Genomic DNA, 24055 nt, shown 5'->3' on the forward strand with positions numbered 1-24055 from the left:
GTATCTTGCATGTGTATTTTAATAAGACGAAATTTTACGATAATTAATATAAATTTTTATTTATTAACATTAAAGTTTATTCATTAATTCACATATTAAAAGAGAAAGACCTATAAAGAAAAAAAGATGATACTTTCCACTTTTATCACAAATCCAAATAAAAATATAATATATATATAACTAATTTATTTAGACACGCATTTATGAAAAGAAAAAAATTTGTATGATTCTTATCACGATCCATGAAAAGCTGGCTCGGATGCAAAAGAGATGTCGGCGCGGTGCGGAAGCGCGTCAATTGCGAAGTCATCCTCGAGAAAACTTGATTCTCTCCTGCGTATAGGTAAGTATAGGCGCGATGAACGGTTCCCCAATGGACGCGAATCGGAGCCGAGAACCGGATACACGACAAGAAGCAACAAAGATGCTTTGTCGTCGTCGCCGTCCCGTTCCGCGCGGAATCGATTTTCAACGCCCAAAAGAATGATGAGGAACGTGTTTTGACGATGTGACGCCGACCATTATCCCTCCTACGCGAGACGGCGAGATCGCTCGGCGGCGAAATCGCGAAAAAACGCGCCGCTTCGTTAATTTCTTCGATACGCCGGCCCCGAACAGCACCTTCAAAGTCGCTCCGCCGATTTCACGTTCGAGGACACGCGTTGACACGCAGGTGTGCTTCGAAGATAATATTTTACGTAAGAGCTTCTCTCTCTGATTATTATCATGTTAGAAGAGAATTTTGAATATACACATGCGAATAATGATAAAATTATATGTCAATGTTTATTTGGAAGGCGTTGAAAATCTAAGAAATATAAATACGATTTCGAGATTTATACATGCAGCAATTGTCTCTTATAAATATTCATATATGTGTAATCTCATGTATAAATTTTTTTCAGAATAATTTTTTTCTTTTATATATATATATATAAGATTTTTAAATGTCCTTCGTATTTTCAATGAAAACAAATCTTACCACATCTGATAAATTTAAAATTATTTATTAATTTTTGTAACAAACAAGGATTATACTAGCGCATTTTACGGATTTACCTTGGCAAATGCGAATGTCATCACGCGAAAAAGAACTCATTTATTTCGTTCTATATTATATAGAGAAAAAAAGTATTTCTTTTCCATTTTATAATCCAAGTCAGGCGTAGCTATTCATCACTCCTTTTACTCTCTTATTACTTGCGAATTCGTAATCAACTGCGCGTTAGAAGTAATTGCTAAAAAGAAAAAAAAACAGATTTTTGAAAGAATAATTTCTATTTCTTTTGAGAATAATTGCAGCTTTTGACGTGCCTCCTGCGTTTTTCATTTTTTTTTTTTTCGAGAAACCTGATGGGTATAATTTAAAATAAACGTGATTTTTTATTCGTCGGTAAACAAGTAATAAAAGAGAAATGCAAATAACTCTCTGCAGTTTATTAAAGCGATTGCGAGTAATGCAAATAATGCAAGTCATAACGTGGTCGTGTGCGATTGCAAGTAAATGTCGCCGAGAGATATGAAGGCAAAAATAATCTTTCCTTCCCTATCCGCGATGGGACGTTGCCGAAACTCGAAATCCTTCCTATTAGATATACGGAAAGTGCGTCGGATTTCCTCTTATCGCGTCGGTATTTGCAGAGAAATGGATCAACTATACGCCCGGTACCGCGCGTAAACGTCTTCGGCAAATACGCAACCAGGTGGGGAAGCAGGCTCTCTGGTTTACTCAGGCACGAACGTCACTTGATAGAGAACTTCGAAAAGCCGGAGATATACAACTTTCTCGGCCTCACGGCAAGACACGTCTCTTCTTCAGAGAATCAACTATTTGACTGTTTAAATTATAAACTTAAGTGGATACAAATTTCCACACAAAGTAATTACAATATGGAGAAAACAAACGGACTTTCACACAAAATACAAATAAATTATATATAATTCTTATAATATTTTTAATCTGTAATTGTTATTCATCATTATTTATTTTATTCATCATTATCTAATAAGTGAAATTTGCACAAAATAAAAAAAAAATTTAATAAATATAAAGTTAAAGAAAATGAATTTTCTTTTATTATATTTTAGAGATTATAGTATAGGGACAATTGATCCAAAACTTTAATCTAACGGAAAGTCAATGGATTAAAGAGAGAAAAATAATGATCTCTTGATAGATTAGCTAAGTAAAAAATATTGCATTAAAATAGCATATTAGAAAAATATACGAAGAACGCCGACTTTTATCGAAATTCATTATGTCGTTATACGTTGTACGAATGAATTATATTTGGAGCGCACCTCGAGGCGCACTTAATATCGCGTGCAACGTCGAGGTAAAATTTTTCACATAGTATGCACTTTTAGACAATTACTTGCGTAATGTGAAAAGAAATGGTGCGAGAAAACCATTAGCATTCTTTGTAATATTCTGGCCACGTTCTAACAACACGTATGCGATCTTGAATGCTTTGAGCTGTATACGGTGTGCCAAAAATAAGTGATAAAATAATGTTGATATAATTCACGATTATATATGATTAACATTATTAATTAATTAATTTTATATTTTCAAATATTTTTCCAAATATCAGATTATGTTTTACTATAAAAAAATCTCATTATGGAAGTCTTAAATTATGGAATAAGATAATGAAATATAGGAGGCAAATTCTTTTAGCCTAACTATATCCTGATCCAAAATAATATCCTGAAGTAAATGAATGATCAAGATGTTTTCCTCTCTTATTATCATGATTCTCAGAGACAGAAAGATTCGGTCAAAAATACACATTGTCAGTACGAATCTCTTATGAATTTTAGTCTAATTAATTAAAATAATTTTCTGTGTAAATTAATTTCAATTAATCTTAAATTGTTTGCAATAGTTTTTTTATTATCGCATCAAGTATAGGCTATATGTGACAACAATTATAAGTAAAAAATTTTGTGGAATTTAATCCCTTCGTAAAAAGTTGACCGCATGAGCAAACATCGTAATGCTTTTGCAGGCTCAGGCCAAGTTTTATGGCAAACGAAAGATACAAGCATCTGGCAAGATGGTAAGTAAATCTGGCAACATGAAAAAGGGAATGCCTTAGAGGAATCAAGATTACAATGAAAGAGAATGTATAAGATTATATAGAAGCAAAATGTATATGTAAATAAAACATGAAATATATAAGAAATGTAAAAGCTCTAGTGAACAATATACTGAACAGTTCGTGTATTAAAAATAAATATTTTCTGATTTTCCTTATAAGAGAGATCGCAATGGTTATTTTAATTGTTATTATTTTCAAATATATGAATACTAGATAAGACTTTAAAAACAAATAAAATAAAATAATTTTTTTATTATATATATTATCGCATTTTATCAGTAATATTTCATTTTTTATCTTCCTTTATACACTTTATTTTTATATTTAATTGTACCTTAATTATTCAGACTAACAAAAACCAGCGTTTTGTAATTAGGAAATATTAATTCTAAATGTACGTAAATCATCTAAGATAAACCCATCGCGCCGCATCAAGTCTTCCATCTTCGGGAACTTTTCGTTTGCTCGCGATGCAAGAAAAGCAAAGAGGAAAGGAGGAAGGAGAGAACTTGGCGAACAACATCAATCCGAGATCGGTTTCACGAAAGTTCAGCGAAAAAGTTGGATGACAACGCTTCGCAAAATGAATTCGAGAGAATAACGTAGGCGTAACGCATTCTCGCTCCGAAGAAGCGATCGAGAATGTAAGCGCGAAAATACATACCTTTTCATCTAAAGAATCGCGGTTGGTTTGAAAGGAAGACGAAACGACGACGACGACGACGACGACGATGATGGGCGAGAAAGCGACGCAGCAGGGCGGAATGGCGGAAATTCGTAATCATGCGAACGGAATAATTACGCTTAGGAAATTAACGTGCGTTGTCGGAGTCATAGAGAACAAGTCGACGTAATTGTTGGCGCTAATTAATTAATAGCTTCGAGTTCGTGTGATTAAACACACGAATGCGCGTCTGGAGCATCTGAGAGAGAAAGATCAGAGGCGGAGTTTACTCTCGGCACCGTATTTTTTGCTTTTAGGTTCACCAATGTGAAATAAGATACAACAAAAAAATCTGCATGCGTCGACGAATTACGACTATAAAAAATTGTTAGCATAGAATTATTGTGTTTGTGCTGCTGTTTTCCACGAGATACACTTGATTTCGCGCGTCTCTCTCTCTCGTTGACATCTCGAAACATTGTTATTCTTTTCGTTGGTAAACAAATTTTCCCATTCGCCAGAAAATGAAAACTTGAAAGCCACTGAAAAGCTAAAATAATACTACCCGACAATGATTTGTTTCGACAGAATATTGAATGAGAACGTAACCGTGTATTGTAGCATAAATGCCATAACATACGTCATCAGGTTGTGTTTGAATCCTATCAAAAATATTATTTTGATTCTATTATAAAATATACGTAAATATACATAGATTTTTGTTTACTTACTAACTTATATCCTGGTAGACCAGGATCTTATACGCCATTATTTCCCTTCCCACTGTCGAAATACTTTATATGTCGCAAAACAAATTTATGTGTGAGATGTTGTATATACATGAATCGCACGCGCGATAACAACCACCCGTTAATTTATATCCGCGAATTCTGAAGTGCGCATCGATACTTTATCGCAAATTGCTTTTCACCTCGACTGTGTAAAAAAAAAAAACCTGTAACTCGCGAAAACGAGATTTAATTTGATAAATTCGCGCCGACCGGCCGATCGAGTGTGAATTTATTTTCGCGACCAAAGCGATCGCGCGCGATCCGGGATACGGATAGTAAATTATAGACAGATATTAGTTAACACCAAAGAAAGAGAGAAAGAGAGAGAGAAAAACGAGAAAAAGAAAAGAGAGAGAGAGAGAGAGAGAGACCTTTTATTCTTTATCGCCCCGTCGTCGCTTGTTGAGACGTCGTTCTTACGAAAGCCTTTGCAGTAACAGGCAGGTTCTAGCTCGGCAAATTATTAACAATCAGGCAGGTGTTTGCGCGGTTCACGAGATTTGCTAACAAGGCGGCATTTTCGAGGTGCGGACTTGAAGCATATAATTATATCCCTGCCTCCTCCTATGCATGCTTCGGTACCAGCCTCCTTATATAGGGTGTGCCGATTCCACTGGATTATCGAAAAGCGCTTTTGAATCTTTATGTGTGAGATTATTTTATATAAAAACAGAATATTAAAAAAAAATATGTATTTTCTTTTATGCATTTCAAATATTTAGTAAAATAACAAGTGCTTATATATATATAATGTTCGCACGCAAAAAATTATGTATTTTGTCAATATCTTCCACAAATTATGTATAAAAAAATTATTACATAATTTTACATAAGATTGCGCTCAATTCAATCCAATTACATATTTATGACAGTCGGCATTATTGAGATCCTAATTTCCTTTTTTAATGTCGTTAAATTATAACAGTATCGCAATTTTCGATATGCCAAAATAAACCTAAGCTATATTAATTTGTAATTTATAACTACAATTGATAATAAATGGATAATTGACATAAAGCATATTTTCCATTTTCTACGGCATTGCCGGTCGCGGCATGTTACGTTGACATGTCTCGATTGCGAGGAAATGCATATCATGGCACGGACGAATGGAAGAAAAGTCCTCGGTGCCTACGGCGATTCCGCAAATCAATTTACGATACGCGGAACAGACACGCTCGGTGGCTAGGCAGACGGAGGCTGCGCGCGGTCCAAGAACGTTCATCCCGGCTTCATAAATCGTTACTCGTTACGCCGTCGTTACAGTTGTCATTACGCCTCTCTGCCCGAGGAGAGATTCTATGCTATTGCACGAGCATTCCGATTAGCTAAAGTTGTGGCTCACGCGCATCGAGCTCCGTTACAATCTTATCATCAAGATAGGAAACGTGGGATTTCTAAACGTAGAGGCAAAGTACGTTTTTGTATGATCAAAAAAAGGATTTATAAGGCAACTTATATTTGCACATGACGTGGAAAGATATATATACATATATACACACGTCCAATTTGCCCACCCCATATATCGTTCCGTGGCAGCGCCCGGTTGGCTGCGGCGTGAAACCGGTGGGTATGATTACCCACTTTAGTTAACGATCTTCGTAGCCCCATGGCGGTTCCGAAAGGTCAGAAAGAAAAACGCAAGAACGGAGCGAAAATGAGAAAGAAAGAGAGAGAGAGAGAGAGAGAGAGAGCGACTCGTCGCTGCTTATATCCGCCTTTGCTTTTGTCCCATACAGGTTTTTGCGCGTCTTTCTACGGCGCGATTAACAATAAGAGCGAAAATATTCGCTACGAAATCGTCGGCGAAATTGTTTCATGCGTCTGTTATCACGTGCTTTCATAATTATAAAGTTTCGCAATTATAAACTAGAAAATGGACGATAAAAGCACTTTGCGATACTAATTTTGCAAAGAATAAATTATAATTAAAAGTAAATTTTGAAAAATTAACCAACATTGCGTTTATAACATGTTTCGTATTTTTCGATAAAATATATATCAATGATTACAAGTTCTCTCATACGGTATTTAAAAAATAGCAACAAACAACGAATAAGCCAGTTCAAGCTATATTTTACTTATTCTCTTTCTATATCTTATTTTCTCTAAAGGAAAATACTCATATAGAAAAACATACAGTTACCCAGATATAACAGAGCAAATATCCTGGTCGTTATCTGCGAGATACATAAAAAATATATTCCCATATACCGTTAATTCACTCAAGAAGTATCAACATACTAGTTTCTAATGTTTAACACCCTTTAAGACCGCTAGTTTTTATAGTTCACCCTTTCGTCACAGCGCGTTAAATTGCTTCTTTGAGGTTTGCTTGACAGCAAGATAAAAGTGCGTTGAAATTGCGAAACGCGCCGCACTTTTCATATCTCATATTTCTTTCTAATAGCACCTATAAAATCTGTGTGAGACGACAGTATATATATATATATATATATATAAAACCGCATGAGAGAGATCTAGGTCCAAACATGTTTAAAAATTTTCCTTTTAAAGAAATTAACAAAACTTACATAATTCTTACGCGAAAAGTGCACGTATCGCGGGAGACAAATACACGCGTGCGAAGAAATCGCTTTGATCTTAAAAAAAAAAAAAAAGATTCTCTCTTCGTTTCGCAAATCTCGGCAGAGGTGGATCCGGCAATATGATCGCCACGTAATATTTTACGACGATCTCACGATGACGTATCGCGGACGACGCGTAAACATGGAAGTTGATACAATTCGCCCCTCGGCGCGACGCGCACACACGCGTGTGTGACATAACTACGGCGTGATCTCGGCCGTATTTCACTGGATGGTGGCGGTGCCGCGTGACAGGCAGTATGCAAAACGCGTGCGTGTTCACGAGCGTGAAATTACACGCCGTATACATGCAAGTATGACCCGAGTCGTACGGTGTGTATATACGGTGGGTATAACTGCGGACGATCAACGCGCTCACGGGGGCGAAAACCCTTACCTCGGAATTTCGTAAATGGGGCCGCGCCGCGCGCAATTAGTGTAATAAAGTGCTGGATGCGCACCTGCCGGCGCCGCTGGAATTGCGTATTCACGCGCGCTAATTCACGACAACTCTGATGATGCCGCTGCCGTTGACGTTGCAGCCAGTTGCAGCCAATATTGATTCGATAAAAGGGAGGTTCTGAATAACAAATGAAACGTATCGACGCTACGTTGCATATAGCGGCGCGTTCAGTTAGAAAAGTTGTGTGACGTGTGACGAAGCCGATTAATTATATATGTAAGCTATAATCCCGGCATAGATAAATTGATTTCACGAAGATTTTTTCATTATGATGATTGAATAGTATTGATAGTATAGACGAATGCGTTATTAACTACAAGTATTCTGCATTTGACTTAATGGAAACGCGCACAGACGTCGCATGATTCCTTTAATATATGTATGTAAGCAAGTCAAATATAAACGGATTTTTTCCAAAACATTTTATTCGAATAAAATATTTTTAGCACACACCCAAATCATTTTTCTACATAGTTTTCATTAAAATCTAAGCATTTTTGCCGAATTATTTTGTGCAATTAGCTTTAGATAAGTCCCATTACTTTTTATAACACACAAATAAAAAGAACTGCCAATCCGGTAGCAAAAATGCTTTTTGATTTTTGTGGAAATTATATAGAAAAAGAGGTTGGGTGTGTGTTAGAAATATTTTGATCAAATAAAGAAATTTTTGAAAAAAAAATTGGTTTGCGCAATTAATTTCGGACACGTTCCACTACTTTTTATAACACGCGAATAAAAAGATTGCCAATCCGATAGCAAAAATGCTTAGATTTTAGTGAAAGCTACATAGAAAAATAACTTGGATGTGTGCTAAAAATATTTTGATTAAATAAAATGTTTAGAAAAAAAATTCGGTTTATATTTGACTTAACCCCGTAACAATCATTTGCGATTTGCACATAACGAATTTGCGTTTAAACGAAAGATAACGAGATCGCTTTATTTCCCTCGCGAGTGTACAAAGATCCATACGCGCTGTTTGCAGGATCATAATTAACCGGCGAGTGAGTGCTTCTCTTTCCTCTCTCTAACATTCTTTTTCCTTTCGCTCACGCTTTCCTCCGCCGGCCAGTAATTAATCGCATGGCGCGAATGACGTTTTATTTAATTCCATCATTATATTTGGAATGGGAAGAGGGCCGGCGAGAGAGTAATAATTAAAATCTTTTGGTTCGACAACTCGCGCATTGAACCGTGCGTCGAGATGGGAACGTATTGTACAAGAGCGCAAAAATTCAACGTGACGGAGGTTTAATTTCATTAATATTTTCCGATCGACCAGAAAGTCACGTGACACTTTTGCGCGTCTCCGCGAGAGTAATTGTTAACGAACAACTGTTTTCGTCGGGGCGCGACAGTTTTCATGTCTCGTGTTATAATTGTTTCTCGAATTTCGTTTCATTTAATCGTTTCGCAAAACGCGCAATTTTAAACTTAATTCCGCGAATTTGATGATATAAAAACTTTTCGCATATTACCAACGCGCGTTGCCATATATATTTTTGTGCGTAAGTTACCGTGCGTATGATGTATTGCGCGTAAAATAAGTAGACGGGGAAGCTAGGGAACACGAATATTTTTCTCGTGCATTCACGTCTGCATTACATCAGTTATGTTAGAAGGCATGCAAATAACGCAATTTAATTGAAAACGTAATAATCCCGTAGTTTGTCAACAGAACCAAGATTAAATAGTTGCCGTTTTTAAAATTTTTACAGGATTTTCACGATTGATGTGAGTCTGAGCGTCTGACATTATCAAAAGTAAAATTTGAAAAAAAATTTGAAAAATGAAAATTTAGAATTTTAGAATTTACAAACATAGAATTACAAATTTAATATAAACAATATCTCTCACTCTCTTTTTTTCCTCCCCTTTCTTTCTTCTGCAACACATGACTATTTAAAAATCAGTGCGTTTACAAAAAAGAAAAAAAAAAAAATTGTTTCAACAGCCAGAATCGTAAGCTCTGAAATTGCGTATTGTATTGTATGATATATTAATATTACAAATGAGAAGAATAATATATTTGATTATAGGTATATGATGAAGTGGCAATCAAAATAAAAAAAATCTCACGGCATAATTTGAATCACATCAGTCAGATAATTAATGATTCGTTAAATATCACTTATCAGGTTTGCCCAATTGATCAGATAACCACTAATTAAAGACTATAAATAATTTATAAAAATTGTATATTGCTATATTATAGCTTTTATGAGAGTTTAATTACACCAAAATAATAATTGATTACACATATCGTATTTAGTTCACTTACATTATTACTCAATGATTATATATGAATACACCGTCCTAATTATATGTAATTTAAGAAAATAAATTAGTATAAATCACAAAAATATTCCTTAGCGTAATCTTTGTGTCTTTGTATTAATTTTTAACAATTCTTTCAATATATCTTTATCTTATATCTCTTCAGAAGTCTGTGTACTGTACATATGTAAGGAAAAGGTAAGTCAATGATACCCATTCCATTAATTCGTCCTCTTGTTCTCGCTGATGAGATGTCAAGATACGACGTCATTACTTCGGAATAAGGTAAAAAGATGCAGAGAAAGCGATATCGCTCTGAGAGAGGTAGCTCTCTTTCGTGTAACGTGTCTGTGGATGTGCGCGTCCAGACTGGATATCATCAGATCAGAGATAAACCCGCTTCCGCCGTATAGAAGAATTACAGACCGCGCTGCGTCGGGCGTGAAAAGGATGAATCAAGCCGCGCGCAACACGCCTTCTGTTTGACATACAGTACATCTCAAGCACATCGTTTGTGGAAATAATGCCCGCCGCGCGGCATCGGAAATACAAGTATCACGCCGGGAATATTAATGCTATGAAAAATTGCTTATATATGTACAATGCGTACGACGAGAGCGCAGTTACACGGTAGGCTTAACGAGAGAACAAGCGATATATACGTATAATGATACAAAGATGGTGAATGTAATGATATTGTTATATCAGATTCACATAGAGCTATTGTTTGACATGTGTGTTGCAATTTTAATATATCAATCAGCGTGAAATCACTTATATATTTATATAATATCTCCGATAAATCTTGAAATATAACGATCTTGCGAATCTTGTTTACTATCTAATGACAACGATCAATTTTCCTTACGTCCGCAGATAAAGGAAGATGTAATTTATCGAGAAAATGCCGCCTCTTATCAAATGGAACATGTTCGATACGCATCGAAAATCTCCGAATTAATCGGATAATCTTATCCCGACGCTGTGAGCTTCTCTAATTAGTGCGGCATTAAGCTCGGAGATTCGCACCCTTATCTTCGAGCACGTACTAATACGCAACGCGTAGTACGTGTGTGCGTGAACGTTGAGATGTCACGCGTATGCATGTATATGTGCGTATATAGCCGCACCTGTTTCGATACGCTCGGAGTTTAGGACGATTATCAGGTGTGTATTTGGAGTAATGTACGTAGTCCGAAGGCTTGGTCGGTAAACTCTCCAAGCCGTCTCAGATATAACGCGCTCTCCACTCGCCTCGTTATGACGCGCAGCGCGAAGTCCCTGCAGGCAGGTCCCTGAGTTACAATCACACTGCTACTTAAGCTTATTACAACGCTCTGTTTAAACATACTTCGGACACGCTGTTTATATAGATTATCTCGCTAATAATTTTTGCATATCACCATTATTCAGTTCTTAATGTATCTAATGAATTAACGAAACAGCCCCAACCAAAAAGTATATAAAGTATTAATTATAAAAATTGCTTTTTGTACAAGCGTAAATATCTGTGTGTGAAAGTATTTTCAGATTTATTTATTAATAAAGATAATTTCGATGAAACATAATATTAAACGTGTTACATATTTTTATAATTAAATGCATAAATTAGTCTTTTTTAAATTATGCTTACAATTGAGACTGAAGTTTCTTTCATATATCATAATGAGATTTCGATCTTTATGATATACGAGGACATAGAAAGTTTTTGCTGTACGTAAGAATGGAGCTATGGATCCGAGCTGTCAATATCGACATATTAATTTTTTGAAAATGCGTCAATGACACCGCGGACATATCCTACCTATCGCAATCGTCGCCATCAAAATTCCGCGGTGCTCTGCACTCGATACCTTGGTCTGATATCCCGCGCACAACCATCCACACAAATCGGATTTTACTTAAATTGGAGTACAATTTTCACGAGCGGAGTTCCACGAGCTCCTCAAGCGCCGCGAAGGCGGAGTAAGGAATAAAAAAAAGGGAGGTGGCAGAGGTAAGATAAAAGTCTCTAGCCCTCTCTAAGCCGGCCGGTGGAAGATGAAGCGAATCAAGTAACAGCGTTGGCTTACGTGCGATGCAGCCCTAAACCGTCGCCGAGGGAGCATCACGTGGAAACACGTTACCCGCGGAAAAAGGTCTGTGCTTAGAATTCTCAAACCCGGTAAATTATGTTTCATGTCACGGAGCCGATGATTCCTGAAATACATAAGTCGCGATGATAATCTCGTTTCGTCGAGCAATGCTGCGCGACATCCCTCTCGCTCCTCGGAGATCTAAGATAGCGAAAAGGAGCATGAGAATGGATGATACATGCTTATGTGGAAAAGTCTTATCAAAATATTGTTCAAATGAAAAACTATGATATATTCTTTGTTAGAGAAGATTAAAGTTATATATCAGCTGAGCGCGCGATCTTGGCGTTAAGTTTAGTTAAGTTCTATAAGATATAATTAGCGTTTAAAACGTTTAAAAGCTTCTCGCATTTTACCTAAAATACGATTTTTTTTAAGATTCTCGTATTTTAAATCATGCGAATCATGTCTTGATATGCGAGATTTTTAATAATGACGCTTTTTTAAGAGAAATGAGTTACATTAAAAACATTATTTTCTGGTATCAAAATATTTTTAGAAACTTCAAAGCATTTTGTCAAACTATTTAAAATATTTTGTATTTTTAAATTATATATATATATATATATATATATATATATATATATATATATTGTTTAAATATACACGCGTGTTACAAAACTGATTTTTAATAATTGATACAGATAAAATCGAGTATATACATTTACGATTGTATAGCTCAGCTTGCAATTCACTTCGTTATGTCTCACTGAAAAATATTTCTACCCGATAAAATTGCATTGTTATTGATTACACTTTGGGTGTTTTTGCCTAGTATATTTGAAGAGATATCGGCGTATTATTTTTCAGCATCGACAGATTAACGGAAAAATTTCTGATTCAAAAATTAATATTGATTTCACACAAAATGTAAAATCCAAATAAAATGTCGCCTTCCCAATTTTATTATTTTATTACGTTAAAGCTTAAAATTATGTATTATCTCTGATCTGCAGAGAGTTATGTTGTAATAACAATATTAAAATTGTTGCAATCAACGTTTTATACAAAATGAAGTAATAATAATAAAATGCATTTTTACAGCGAGAAAAAAGATAGAGAGAGATTTCAGAGCATTGATGTATTATTTCGTCGCCAGTATCCGATGGTCAATTGGAATTTCTTGGCGAAACTGTTGCGTTGCTACCCGTAGACATTAAGCTCAAGAGTTTCCAAATAACGCCAAGATACTTTCGCATAAAGCCCATAGAAAGGAATTGCATAGCACACGAAGCTCTGATATCAAAGGCGAGGAGATAAAGGTCCGCTCTCCCTCCTCGTCGGAGTGAAGATTGGCACTCGCCATTGATACACGCGTGCTTGATTTTCGCTTGTTCTTTGAGGAAGTCGTATCCCGTCCCGTCCGTTGCCAACGAATCATACCCGAGGCTGTCGAGAAATTGCCCTTCGAAATTTTCGGCCCGACACGATACGTCGAGCGTGAGATTTCATTGCGAGACAGTTGCAAAAGAGCGACGGCGGCAACGGAACCTCGAACATTTCCCGTCCGAAAGATTTCCCGGTCGTTGTATATAATTCACGAAAATGTTTGGCCGGGACTATATCTCGCGACCGATAAAATTCTTTTTGTCTCTACGGACGAACGAGCGCATCGGACAAAAAGCTTCAACCCTACATCCGCACGCGCATATCCGAGATGTGTTCAATCATCCGTTATCCGACAGTGTACCGTATCCGTGTATGACCCCGGACGATCGATCTTACTATCTCGTATCTCGATAGGCAAACAAGACGCTCTGCTATTCGGAGTTATATCGGGACGAAATGACGCAAATCACCTGCCAAATAATTAAATAAAGCCGATAGATCGCTTAATCCAATGGTCTCATTAATACCGTTTGACAGACACTCGAGCGATAACGTTGCGAGAAAGTCGTCCGATTGAAATTATTTTTAGATGATATCAGTGTGTACACAATTTTTTCACATTCTGTTTATAGCGATTTATAATCTCTATAATAACACCTATTCAATGAACCGATAATTTGTTTTAATGCACATTAAAATTTATATTGTTTAATTTTGCATATTATTACTTCCACATTCTTTTACGCAGAGAAATTTCAATATTATACATATAATAATAAAATATTAAATATAGACTGGTTTATGAAATTGGATATCAAACCACAATGAGATATACAATTTATTGATATAAAATTTATGTTAATGATTCTGTATTAATAAATATATCAACAGAATTGTATATTAATTAATATATTGCAGTGATAATAGCGCTACGATATGATAAAATATCTTGAAAATATTTTGTAGTTTCTTTTGCCTTTTTACGATTCTCCAAAATTTTAAACAAAATATTAAATTTCTAAAATCAATATCTGAACATATAATACATCTGATACCAAAAAGTTTCATTGTTCCCATATACATATAACATATATGAATACATGCACAGACATATAGTTTAAATTGTTAGAATTATCAAAGAGAAGATCTAGCCAAGCAGCGTGCGGTCACATGGACCAGATAGCAATTCACGAATCATTGAGCACGGAACCATTGAGCGAGAAACGCTGATACATAATCTACGGTATATTACTCCAATTCGCATATGTCGATTACCGATGATAAATACCATTTCTAAAGAAGGAGGCAAATATGCAGATTGCATTTTTTAATGCAACAATTCAAAAGCGGAATCGGAAAAATATCTGATTCAATTTGTACCCACCAGTTAAAAACACAAATTCAAAAGAAAAGTAATTCTGAAGTGTGCTACATATTAATATTTCTCTCAATATGTTATTTTATTGATATATATATAATATATTTTATTGATATATATAATATTACCTAAGAAAACGCAAATCTCTCTTGCGACGAATTTTCATAGAGCGGTATTTTACTTTGCACTGAAATGTCGAAATGTCATTTTCTGAACGATGTTACGTTTTTATGTGGAGCGCGAAGCATGATATTTACGATGGTCATTTTATTTTTGTGGAAATCAGGTCACGTAATCCTTCATCATAAGTCGGAAACTTTTAATTACGATACAGTTAATGATGACAAACGATATGTGATATCAGTGTCACCGCAAGAAGGAATATATTCACAGTCAGTCATTTCCGATTTTGTTCGGGACAAGATGCATTGATAGTGATTGATACCTCACCTGATTCAATATTTTTCGAATTAATGCTTTCCGAGCAACATCGAGCTTTCGAAATTTACAGTGTAAAGCGGATAAAATAAAATTCTCCATATTTGACGTGATACGCGTAAATAAAAATAGACGCGAAATAATGTCAGTGTGTGTATGATAACATTGATTTTAGTCACAATAAATTGGAAATAATTTTTCCATAATTCTTTTCACTCGTAAATTGTCGCATGAAAAAATCGAAATATTTACAAAGTATCAAAATATAATACCTGCAAGACGGAATCATTTACAAGATTCTAATAAAAGTTATAATTTTTATATTTAAATTATATTATAAGAGAAAATTGTGAAGTATTTAAATGAAAAACTTAGCTTATTATTTTATATCTCTTGTGTGTGTGTCGGATTATAACTTACATATCATAAATTATTTATTAAATTTTCATTCATATTATATGGAATCCCTCAAGGGTGAAAGAAAAAAATTACGTCTTAGATCGAGAACAAATACGAGAAATCACATGGACGGGATTTGAGCCCAATGGGAATCGTAGAAACACACGTATATACTCGCACGTGTAAATGGGAATGGTTTCTTTTCACGACGTGTTCGTGATCGCTTGTACTCGCGGGCAGTGATTAGGAACGATGCGTGAAACGTTCGTAACGTTAATGAAAGAGATCGCCCGCGGTACGTGACGTGCCATTTCCACTCGCGGTCAGATCAAGCGGAGAATTTTATCCTCTGTAGCGCGCGATTGTTCTCGCCCGATCCGGCGACGTGACGGCGTTTATTGGATCGATACACCGGTTCTTTTCTCTTCTTTCGACGCTAATAAAAAGCACCGGCTCGATATTATCCACTGTATGTGGCGCGACGGGCTACTGGCGGCGCGCACTCGTACTCTGGCATCTCTTGATGATATAAAAAATAGCGTCCGCGTAGCCAGCAACACGGCTACGTGACTTTAAGTAATTACCTGCAGCCGCGTGAGCACACGTATGTAACACATCGAGATACAGTGATGCAATGCGTTTACATTTTGGTGCGTAAAATGTTCCGAAGATGTTCGTTAACCATTTACTTTCCTACTTCTATTTTCTCTCACGATGCATCTAAAAAAAAAAAAAAATTAAAAAATTAGTGCCTCTGTATTTATTTCATATTTCAAGATATATTTGTATAATCACTTGATTACATAATAAGATGACGCACGGATTCTATCAGTACATTAGCCATAAGAAAACATCTACAATCTGACTTGATTGTAATTTAAATATGGCAAACATTCCAAATGAAATGCTGAAGACACGTATGATTTGATAGCTATGTATTTTATCGCGAATATCACGATCTTCATGTATAAATTCTGACTCATTTCCCGGTTAATTTTAAATCGCTAACTGAACAGAATAATGAAGATATTGTAACATTCATGAGATTTTAAAGAAATAAGACTTTATCAATTTGATGTAGCTTGTATTCATATTTTGAATCTATGAATTTGTTACATTGGTTTTTCTTAAAATTCCGCTCAGGATATAATATTCGAAGAAATTTTAAATTGATAACAGCTTAAACTTTTGTATATAATTTTATATATGTTATATTCAATTAAATAGATTCTGGATATTCTCATGTATGATTGGAAGATTACTGTTCGTCGAATTATTTATTCGATAGCAGTTTTTAATAATAATTTCGAATGTACTCGTTTAGAATAAGCCCCTCGTTAATATCTCATTTTTTTAAATATTTAAATCGGATATACTCGCTTATGTGTATGACCACACATACATACACACACACACACACATTTTTCTCATAAAACAATATCCTTCTAGAAACAGTGATTCATAATAGAAAATTAATGAAATTAAACATTTCATATATCTCTATTTGCGGACGAATTCGTATCCATTGTGCTTTTTTAATGGGAATTAATGTGTAAAAAACTCCAGTAAATCAAATATAAATTTGTTATAATATTATTATGCAATATATTATTAACGAACAGACGTTTAGATCGTATCTAACTGTATCTAACTATTTATCAGCGCATTTATTATTCTATTGCTTTCATATTTCATAAATCCGTTGATTTAAATATTATAAAGTTATAATCGTCAACGAATTAGATTTTATGCAACATATTACATGATTACTTAACTAAATTGTTTACTTTATATTAGTCGAAAGGCAGGACACATTCTTAAATTAAGTCAGTATTGAAAAAATTAATGATGTTTTGTCGAATCCCAATCAGGGCAGACAAATCAGTTAACATGGCAAATACAAATTTTAAACTTGGCATTAGATTAGAATTTTAAAAAAACCTTTATATTCAACGATTCTCGAAAATTATCAGTGGATGAAGGTCGGAATCGCTTTTTGATGCCAATGTATTTTTTTTTCTTCCTCTTCAATTATTAAACGATCATCCTCGTTTACGGAATATTTATTGTATATTGATGAATTTCGTATGATCATTTTGTTCATTTCGGCAGAGTCTTCATCGGTTGGTTCTATAAAAGCCGCGGAACTACTACCCATGCCTGCTCACTTAGCTAATTCTTACGGTCTCACGTACCATAAGCTGACGCAGCTGAAAATGATGAGCCTGAGATTCGAGATTACACACGTACCGAGGAACACGTTTCGAGTTATGGCACGGAATATGAAACGTTCCCTCGTGTTGAATTTATGAAAAGGAATTAATTTGCGCGATATGGTCGCGCGACGGAGAGTTCGCGAGAAAGCCGCGACGACATTATCGATGTGAATAAAGAAAGATATATAAAAATAATATCGAGAGAGATAAACGAAATGGGAAACATTGCTATGCAAATCTTATAATATTGTTACGCGCAAGAATAATTTGAAAGAAATACTCATTTCTTAAAAGAATTGAAAGCAACTTTGCAATACATGTTATAACATGCGAGATGTAAAATTATCATAGAACAAAGAATATAATTTTGACTTTAGTATTTCTTTTATTTGCATCTTAAGATGCAAATAGGAATGCGATAGGTAGAACGTGTCGCGGAAGAGATAAAGCTGTTGAAATATTCCATTGTTTAGAAGAAATCATGCGTTAATTATAAGTTGTTTTCCAGGTTGTATTATTCGGTATCAATTATTCGCGGAAAAGCCTGACACTGCTTAATTAATCACAGATACGGCACATCAACGGTATCTACATTCATCAGACCCCCAACAAACAGTTAATATTCTCAAGAATGACGCAATTGCAGGAACGTTAGAGAGAAGATAAAAATACCAAGTAAACGTCACGTGAAACAAAAGTGATATGTGTATTGACTATCAGATAAAAAAGTATACTGCTGCGTCATAGGAATGTAAATCTTGCAATGATCTTGTATAAATTTTGTAGAATGTAAATAGAAAAGTTTTATAAGCGAATTTTCACACGGCATTTCTTTTTATCTTTTTCATCCTAAAAGATTATTTAGATTTGCATGGGCATGCATGTATGTTATCTTAATTTTTATTTTTTTATTTTATTTATTTAATAATTTTATTTTTGTTTTATTAGTTATCACAAATATTGGATAATTAATTAAATCTTATGCATGTGTCAATGTATAAAAATAATCAGAGTAATTTATAAAAAATTTGTACTAATAATCGTTAATTATTAATTAGTATAAAATGGCACATAGACAGCAAACTAAAAGTTGTAAAATATGTCTCAAAGAAAATGCGTGGCCATGTTTAACGTGTTCTTCTTCTATTGTTAAACATGATAAGATAAATGCAAACAAGATATGACAAGTTTCCACAAACTACAGTAAAAGTGTAGTAAAAAATAAATGTCTAAAAATCTTATGTAAGTTGTTGTCAGTGTCAAGCGAAATCCGTGAGTTCATATGACGGAATTACAAAGCATAGAGATTGATAACGCGAAGGTATAAATGCGTTCGTTTATCATCAGCCGAGCAGTTTGATTTGAATTAATACACGGGTTTACAATTAGTCTCGCACGATGCGTATCTTATTTTTCACGATTTTGTGCCTTTCCACGATCGCTTGTATAGCGGCAGAGATTAATTTTGTCAAAGGTCAACGTAAGGAGGGCGATCATGTTATAGCTAATAGAACTATTTACAAGGTAAATAAGTTGTTTTAGAAGTACTGTTTTAGAAATACTGTGCATACGTTGAACATAAAAGAGACAAAATTTTGTCACCTTGTATATAAAATTATATGTATATACATACTTATCTTTAAAAAAATATTTTAATTTGAAAATTGTGTGTCTTTAATTTATATAAATAAGTTTTACATTCCATTTTCATAGATTTTAAGAAAAATGTGTCTCGTGTATTAATTATCTCAAATTTGTTATTTGAATTTCACCTTTTGTGTATCGTAATTTGTTGCTGATTTGTTTAAAGATATAGGTATCAAAATTTATGTTTAAGTATTTTTTTATAGTATGCAAAATTACAATCTTGAATGTGTTCATTTTATTTTATGCAATTTATCATACAAGTTTTGATATACTCAATGAGTAAAATTTTTGATTTTTAGTGATAATTATTAAATACTTACGTTTATTATTTCTTTACGTTTGTTATTATTTTTCTAAAGTCAAGTAACTTAATTTTAAAGATTTACGATTACTCTTATTAATATCTTCATTTATACATTTTTTATTTATATATTTATTTATATAAATATATATTTCTTTATATATTTATATATATTGTCTTATTTATACATTTATTCTTTATTTACTTTTATTTATATATTTATAGCCTGCAATTCGCTGGAAGCCTATGATAGCCACAATCGGTATTTCAACTCGATCACACAATGAATTTATCAATTACGTTAATATCAGTAGTATATTCGGCAGAAAAATCAAATACAGGGAGCTAAAAGGTGGCATCGACAAACAATATCTAGTAGTAAAAGCCAATGGACAATTTGGAGAGGGATTATATTTACACGTGGAAGCTTTTGCCATACATGTTCCCAATACATCCAAACATGAAAGCAGCAACACATCTGACAATAAAAGCAGCAGCGAATCCGACGATAAAAGCAGCAGCACATCCAAAGATAAAAACAGCAGTACATCCGACAAAAGCAACACATCTGAGGATAGAAACAGCAATACATCAAATGATGAAAGCAGCAAAACTTCCGACAGCAATACATCTGATGATAAAAATAGTAATACATCCAACAATGAAAGCAACAATTCATCTGAGGATAGCAGCAGCAACACATCCAAAGATGAAAGCAGCAAAAGTTCCGACAATACAAACAGCAGTGCATCTGACGATAAAAACAATTCATCACATGATGAAAATGATAACGATAATGGAAGTAGCAGCACATCCAATGATGGAAGCAGTAGTGCACCTGATGGTGGAAATAACAGTGCACCCGATAGTGGAAGCAGCAGCGCATCCAATGATGGAAGCAATAGTGCAACTGATGATGGAAACAATAACGCATCCGATAGTGGAAGCAGCAGTGTGCCCAATGATGGAAAAAACAGCGCCCCTAATGGTGGAAGCAGCAGCTCACCTAATGATGTAAGCAATAGCGCACCTGATGATGGAAGCAGCAGCGCACCCAATGATGGAAGCAACAGTGCGCCTAATGGTGGAAATAACAACACACCCGATAATGGAAACAGCAACGCACCCAATGATGGAAGCAGTAGTGCACCTGATGGTGGAAACAACAGCGCATCCGATAGTGGAAGCATCAACGCACCCAACGACGGAAACAATAGCGCACCTGATGGTGGAAACAACAGCGCACCCGATGATGGAAGCAGCAGTGCTCCCAATGGTGGAAGCAGCAACGCACCCAATGATGGAAGCAGTAGTGCACCTGATGGTGGAAACAACAGCGCATCCGATAGTGGAAGCATCAACGCACCCAACGACGGAAACAATAGCGCACCTGATGGTGGAAACAACAACGCACCCGATAGTGGAAACAGCAATGCACCCAATGATGGAAGCAGCAGCGCACCTGATGGTGGAAACAACAGCGTACCCGATAGTGGAAACAGCAATGCACCCAATGATGGAAGCAGTAGTGCACCTGATGGTGGAAGCAGTAATGCACCTGATGGTGGAAACAACAACGCACCCGATAGTGGAAACAGCAACGCACCCAATGATGGAAGCAGTAGTGCACCTGATGGTGGAAACAACAACGCACCCGATAGTGGAAGCAGCAGCGCACCCGATAGTGGAAGCAGCAACGCACCCAATGATGGAAGCAGTAGTGCACCTGATGGTGGAAACAACAACGTACCCGATGGTGGTAGTAGCAGTGCGCCCAATGATGGAAGTGGCAGTGCGCCCAATGATGGAAGCAGTAATGCACCTGATGGTGGAAACAACAACGCACCCGATAGTGGAAGCAGCAGCGCACCCGATAGTGGAAGCAGCAACGCACCCAATGATGGAAGCAGTAGTGCACCTGATGGTGGAAACAACAACGTACCCGATGGTGGTAGTAGCAGTGCGCCCAATGATGGAAGTGGCAGTGCGCCCAATGATGGAAGCAGTAATGCACCTGATGGTGGAAACAACAGCGTACCCGATAGTGGAAACAGCAATGCACCCAATGATGGAAGCAGCAGCGCACCTGATGGTGGAAACAACAGCGTACCCGATAGTGGAAACAGCAATGCACCCAATGATGGAAGCAGTAGTGCACCTGATGGTGGAAACAACAACGCATCCGATAGTGGAAGCAGCAACGCACCCGATAGTGGAAGCAGCAACGCACCCAATGATGGAAGCAGTAGTGCACCTGATGGTGGAAACAACAACGTACCCGATGGTGGTAGTAGCAGTGCGCCCAATGATGGAAGTGGCAGTGCGCCCAATGATGGAAGCAGTAATGCACCTGATGGTGGAAACAACAACGCACCCGATGGTGGTAGTAGCAATGCACCCAATGATGGAAGCAGCAGTGCGCCCAATGATGGAAGCAGTAGTGCACCTGATGATGGAAACAACAACGCACCCGATAGTGGAAGCAGCAATGCGCCCAATGATGGAAACAGCAGTGCGCCCAATGATGGAAGCAGTAGTGCACCTGATGGTGGAAACAACAACGCACCCGATAGTGGAAACAGCAATGCACCCAATGATGGAAGCAGCAACGCACCCAATGATGGAAGCAGTAGTGCACCTGATGGTGGAAACAACAACGTACCCGATAGTGGAAACAGCAATGCACCCAATGATGGAAGCAGCAGCGCACCTGATGGTGGAAACAACAGCGTACCCGATAGTGGAAACAGCAATGCACCCAATGATGGAAGCAGTAGTGCACCTGATGGTGGAAACAACAACGCACCCGATGGTGGAAGCAACAGCAAACCTGATGGTGGAAGCAGCAGTGCGCCCAATGATGGAAGCAGTAATGCACCTGATGGTGGAAACAACAACGCACCCGATAGTGGAAGCAGCAACGCACCCAATGATGGAAGCAGTAGTGCACCTGATGGTGGAAACAACAACGCACCCGATAGTGGAAGCAGCAGCGCACCCGATAGTGGAAGCAGCAACGCACCCAATGATGGAAGCAGTAGTGCACCTGATGGTGGAAACAACAACGTACCCGATGGTGGTAGTAGTAGTGCGCCCAATGATGGAAGCAGCAGTGCGCCCAATGATGGAAGCAGTAGTGCACCTGATGGTGGAAACAACAACGCACCCGATAGTGGAAGCAGCAGCGCACCCGATAGTGGAAACAGCAACGCACCCAATGATGGAAGCAGTAGTGCACCTGATGGTGGAAACAACAACGCACCCGATAGTGGAAGCAGCAGCGCACCCAATGATGGAAGCAGCAGCGCGCCTGATGGTGGAAACAACAACGCACCCGATAGTGGAAACAGCAACGCACCCAATGATGGAAGCAGTAGCGCACCTGATGGTGGAAACAACAACGTACCCGATGGTGGTAGTAGTAGTGCGCCCAATGATGGAAGCAGTAGTGCACCTGATGGTGGAAACAACAACGTACCCAATGATGGAAGCAGTAACGCACCTGATGGTGGAAGCATCAACGCACCCAATGATGGAAGCAGCAGCGCACCCGATAGTGGAAACAGCAACGCACCCAATGATGGAAGCAGTAGCGCACCCAATGGTGGAAGCAATAGCGCAGCTGATGATGGAAGCAGCAATACATCCAATGGTGAAAACAATAGCACACTTGACAATGGAAACAACACTACTCCCGGAAGCAACAGCATACCTGGCGGTGCAAACAGCAATACGCCCAACGATGAAAGCAGCAGCACACCTACTATTAATAATACCGATAATAGCAATAATACAGGCAATAACAAAAATGCATAAAAATTTAATTAAGATATAAAATAATTATTGATTTATCTAAACTACAACTTTCACAAATAATTCTGTAAATACGTAGCAATTATCACATATATATTATTGCATACACATAAAATATATAATGATTACGTTATGCTATATTTTATGTAATGCATTATTTAATTGGTATAAGATAATGTGTATCTACGTATAAATGTAATTATACAAATAAGAATAAGTATGCTTTAAATTAAATTATTTGACATGCATCAGTCTATTATAATATTTTTTTTTATGACGATAGCGTCCAGTATACGCCGGCGTGTAATTTTACGACTCTCGCGGGGCCCTTCATATCGAGCCCATATATTTCCCATAAAGCGCTCTTTCAAACTCTTTTCTCTCTCTCTCTTTCTCTCACACACACACATATAACACGATTTGACTAAGGTAAATCTCCAGTCCGTTCACAGGTAAACGATTATTCTCTCCCGCGGCCCCCATCGTCTCTCGCAATGAAACTGAATATC

General features: G+C 36.6%; 1 protein-coding gene across 1 annotated transcript; it reads left to right on the plus strand.

Moving 5' to 3' along the window:
- Positions 1-19144: 19144 nt before the first annotated feature.
- Positions 19145-23780, plus strand: LOC126849299 (dentin sialophosphoprotein-like). The gene is made up of 2 exons (XM_050590992.1): positions 19145-19309; positions 19959-23780. Exons 1-2 carry the CDS (start codon positions 19184-19186, stop codon positions 23547-23549), a joined length of 3717 nt encoding a protein of 1238 aa, XP_050446949.1. The 5' UTR covers positions 19145-19183; the 3' UTR covers positions 23550-23780.
- The last annotated feature ends 275 nt before the right edge of the window (positions 23781-24055 follow it).

This window comes from Cataglyphis hispanica, chromosome 4 (genome assembly GCF_021464435.1).
Source record: "Cataglyphis hispanica isolate Lineage 1 chromosome 4, ULB_Chis1_1.0, whole genome shotgun sequence".
In the NCBI taxonomy this organism is placed as follows: domain Eukaryota; kingdom Metazoa; phylum Arthropoda; class Insecta; order Hymenoptera; family Formicidae; genus Cataglyphis; species Cataglyphis hispanica.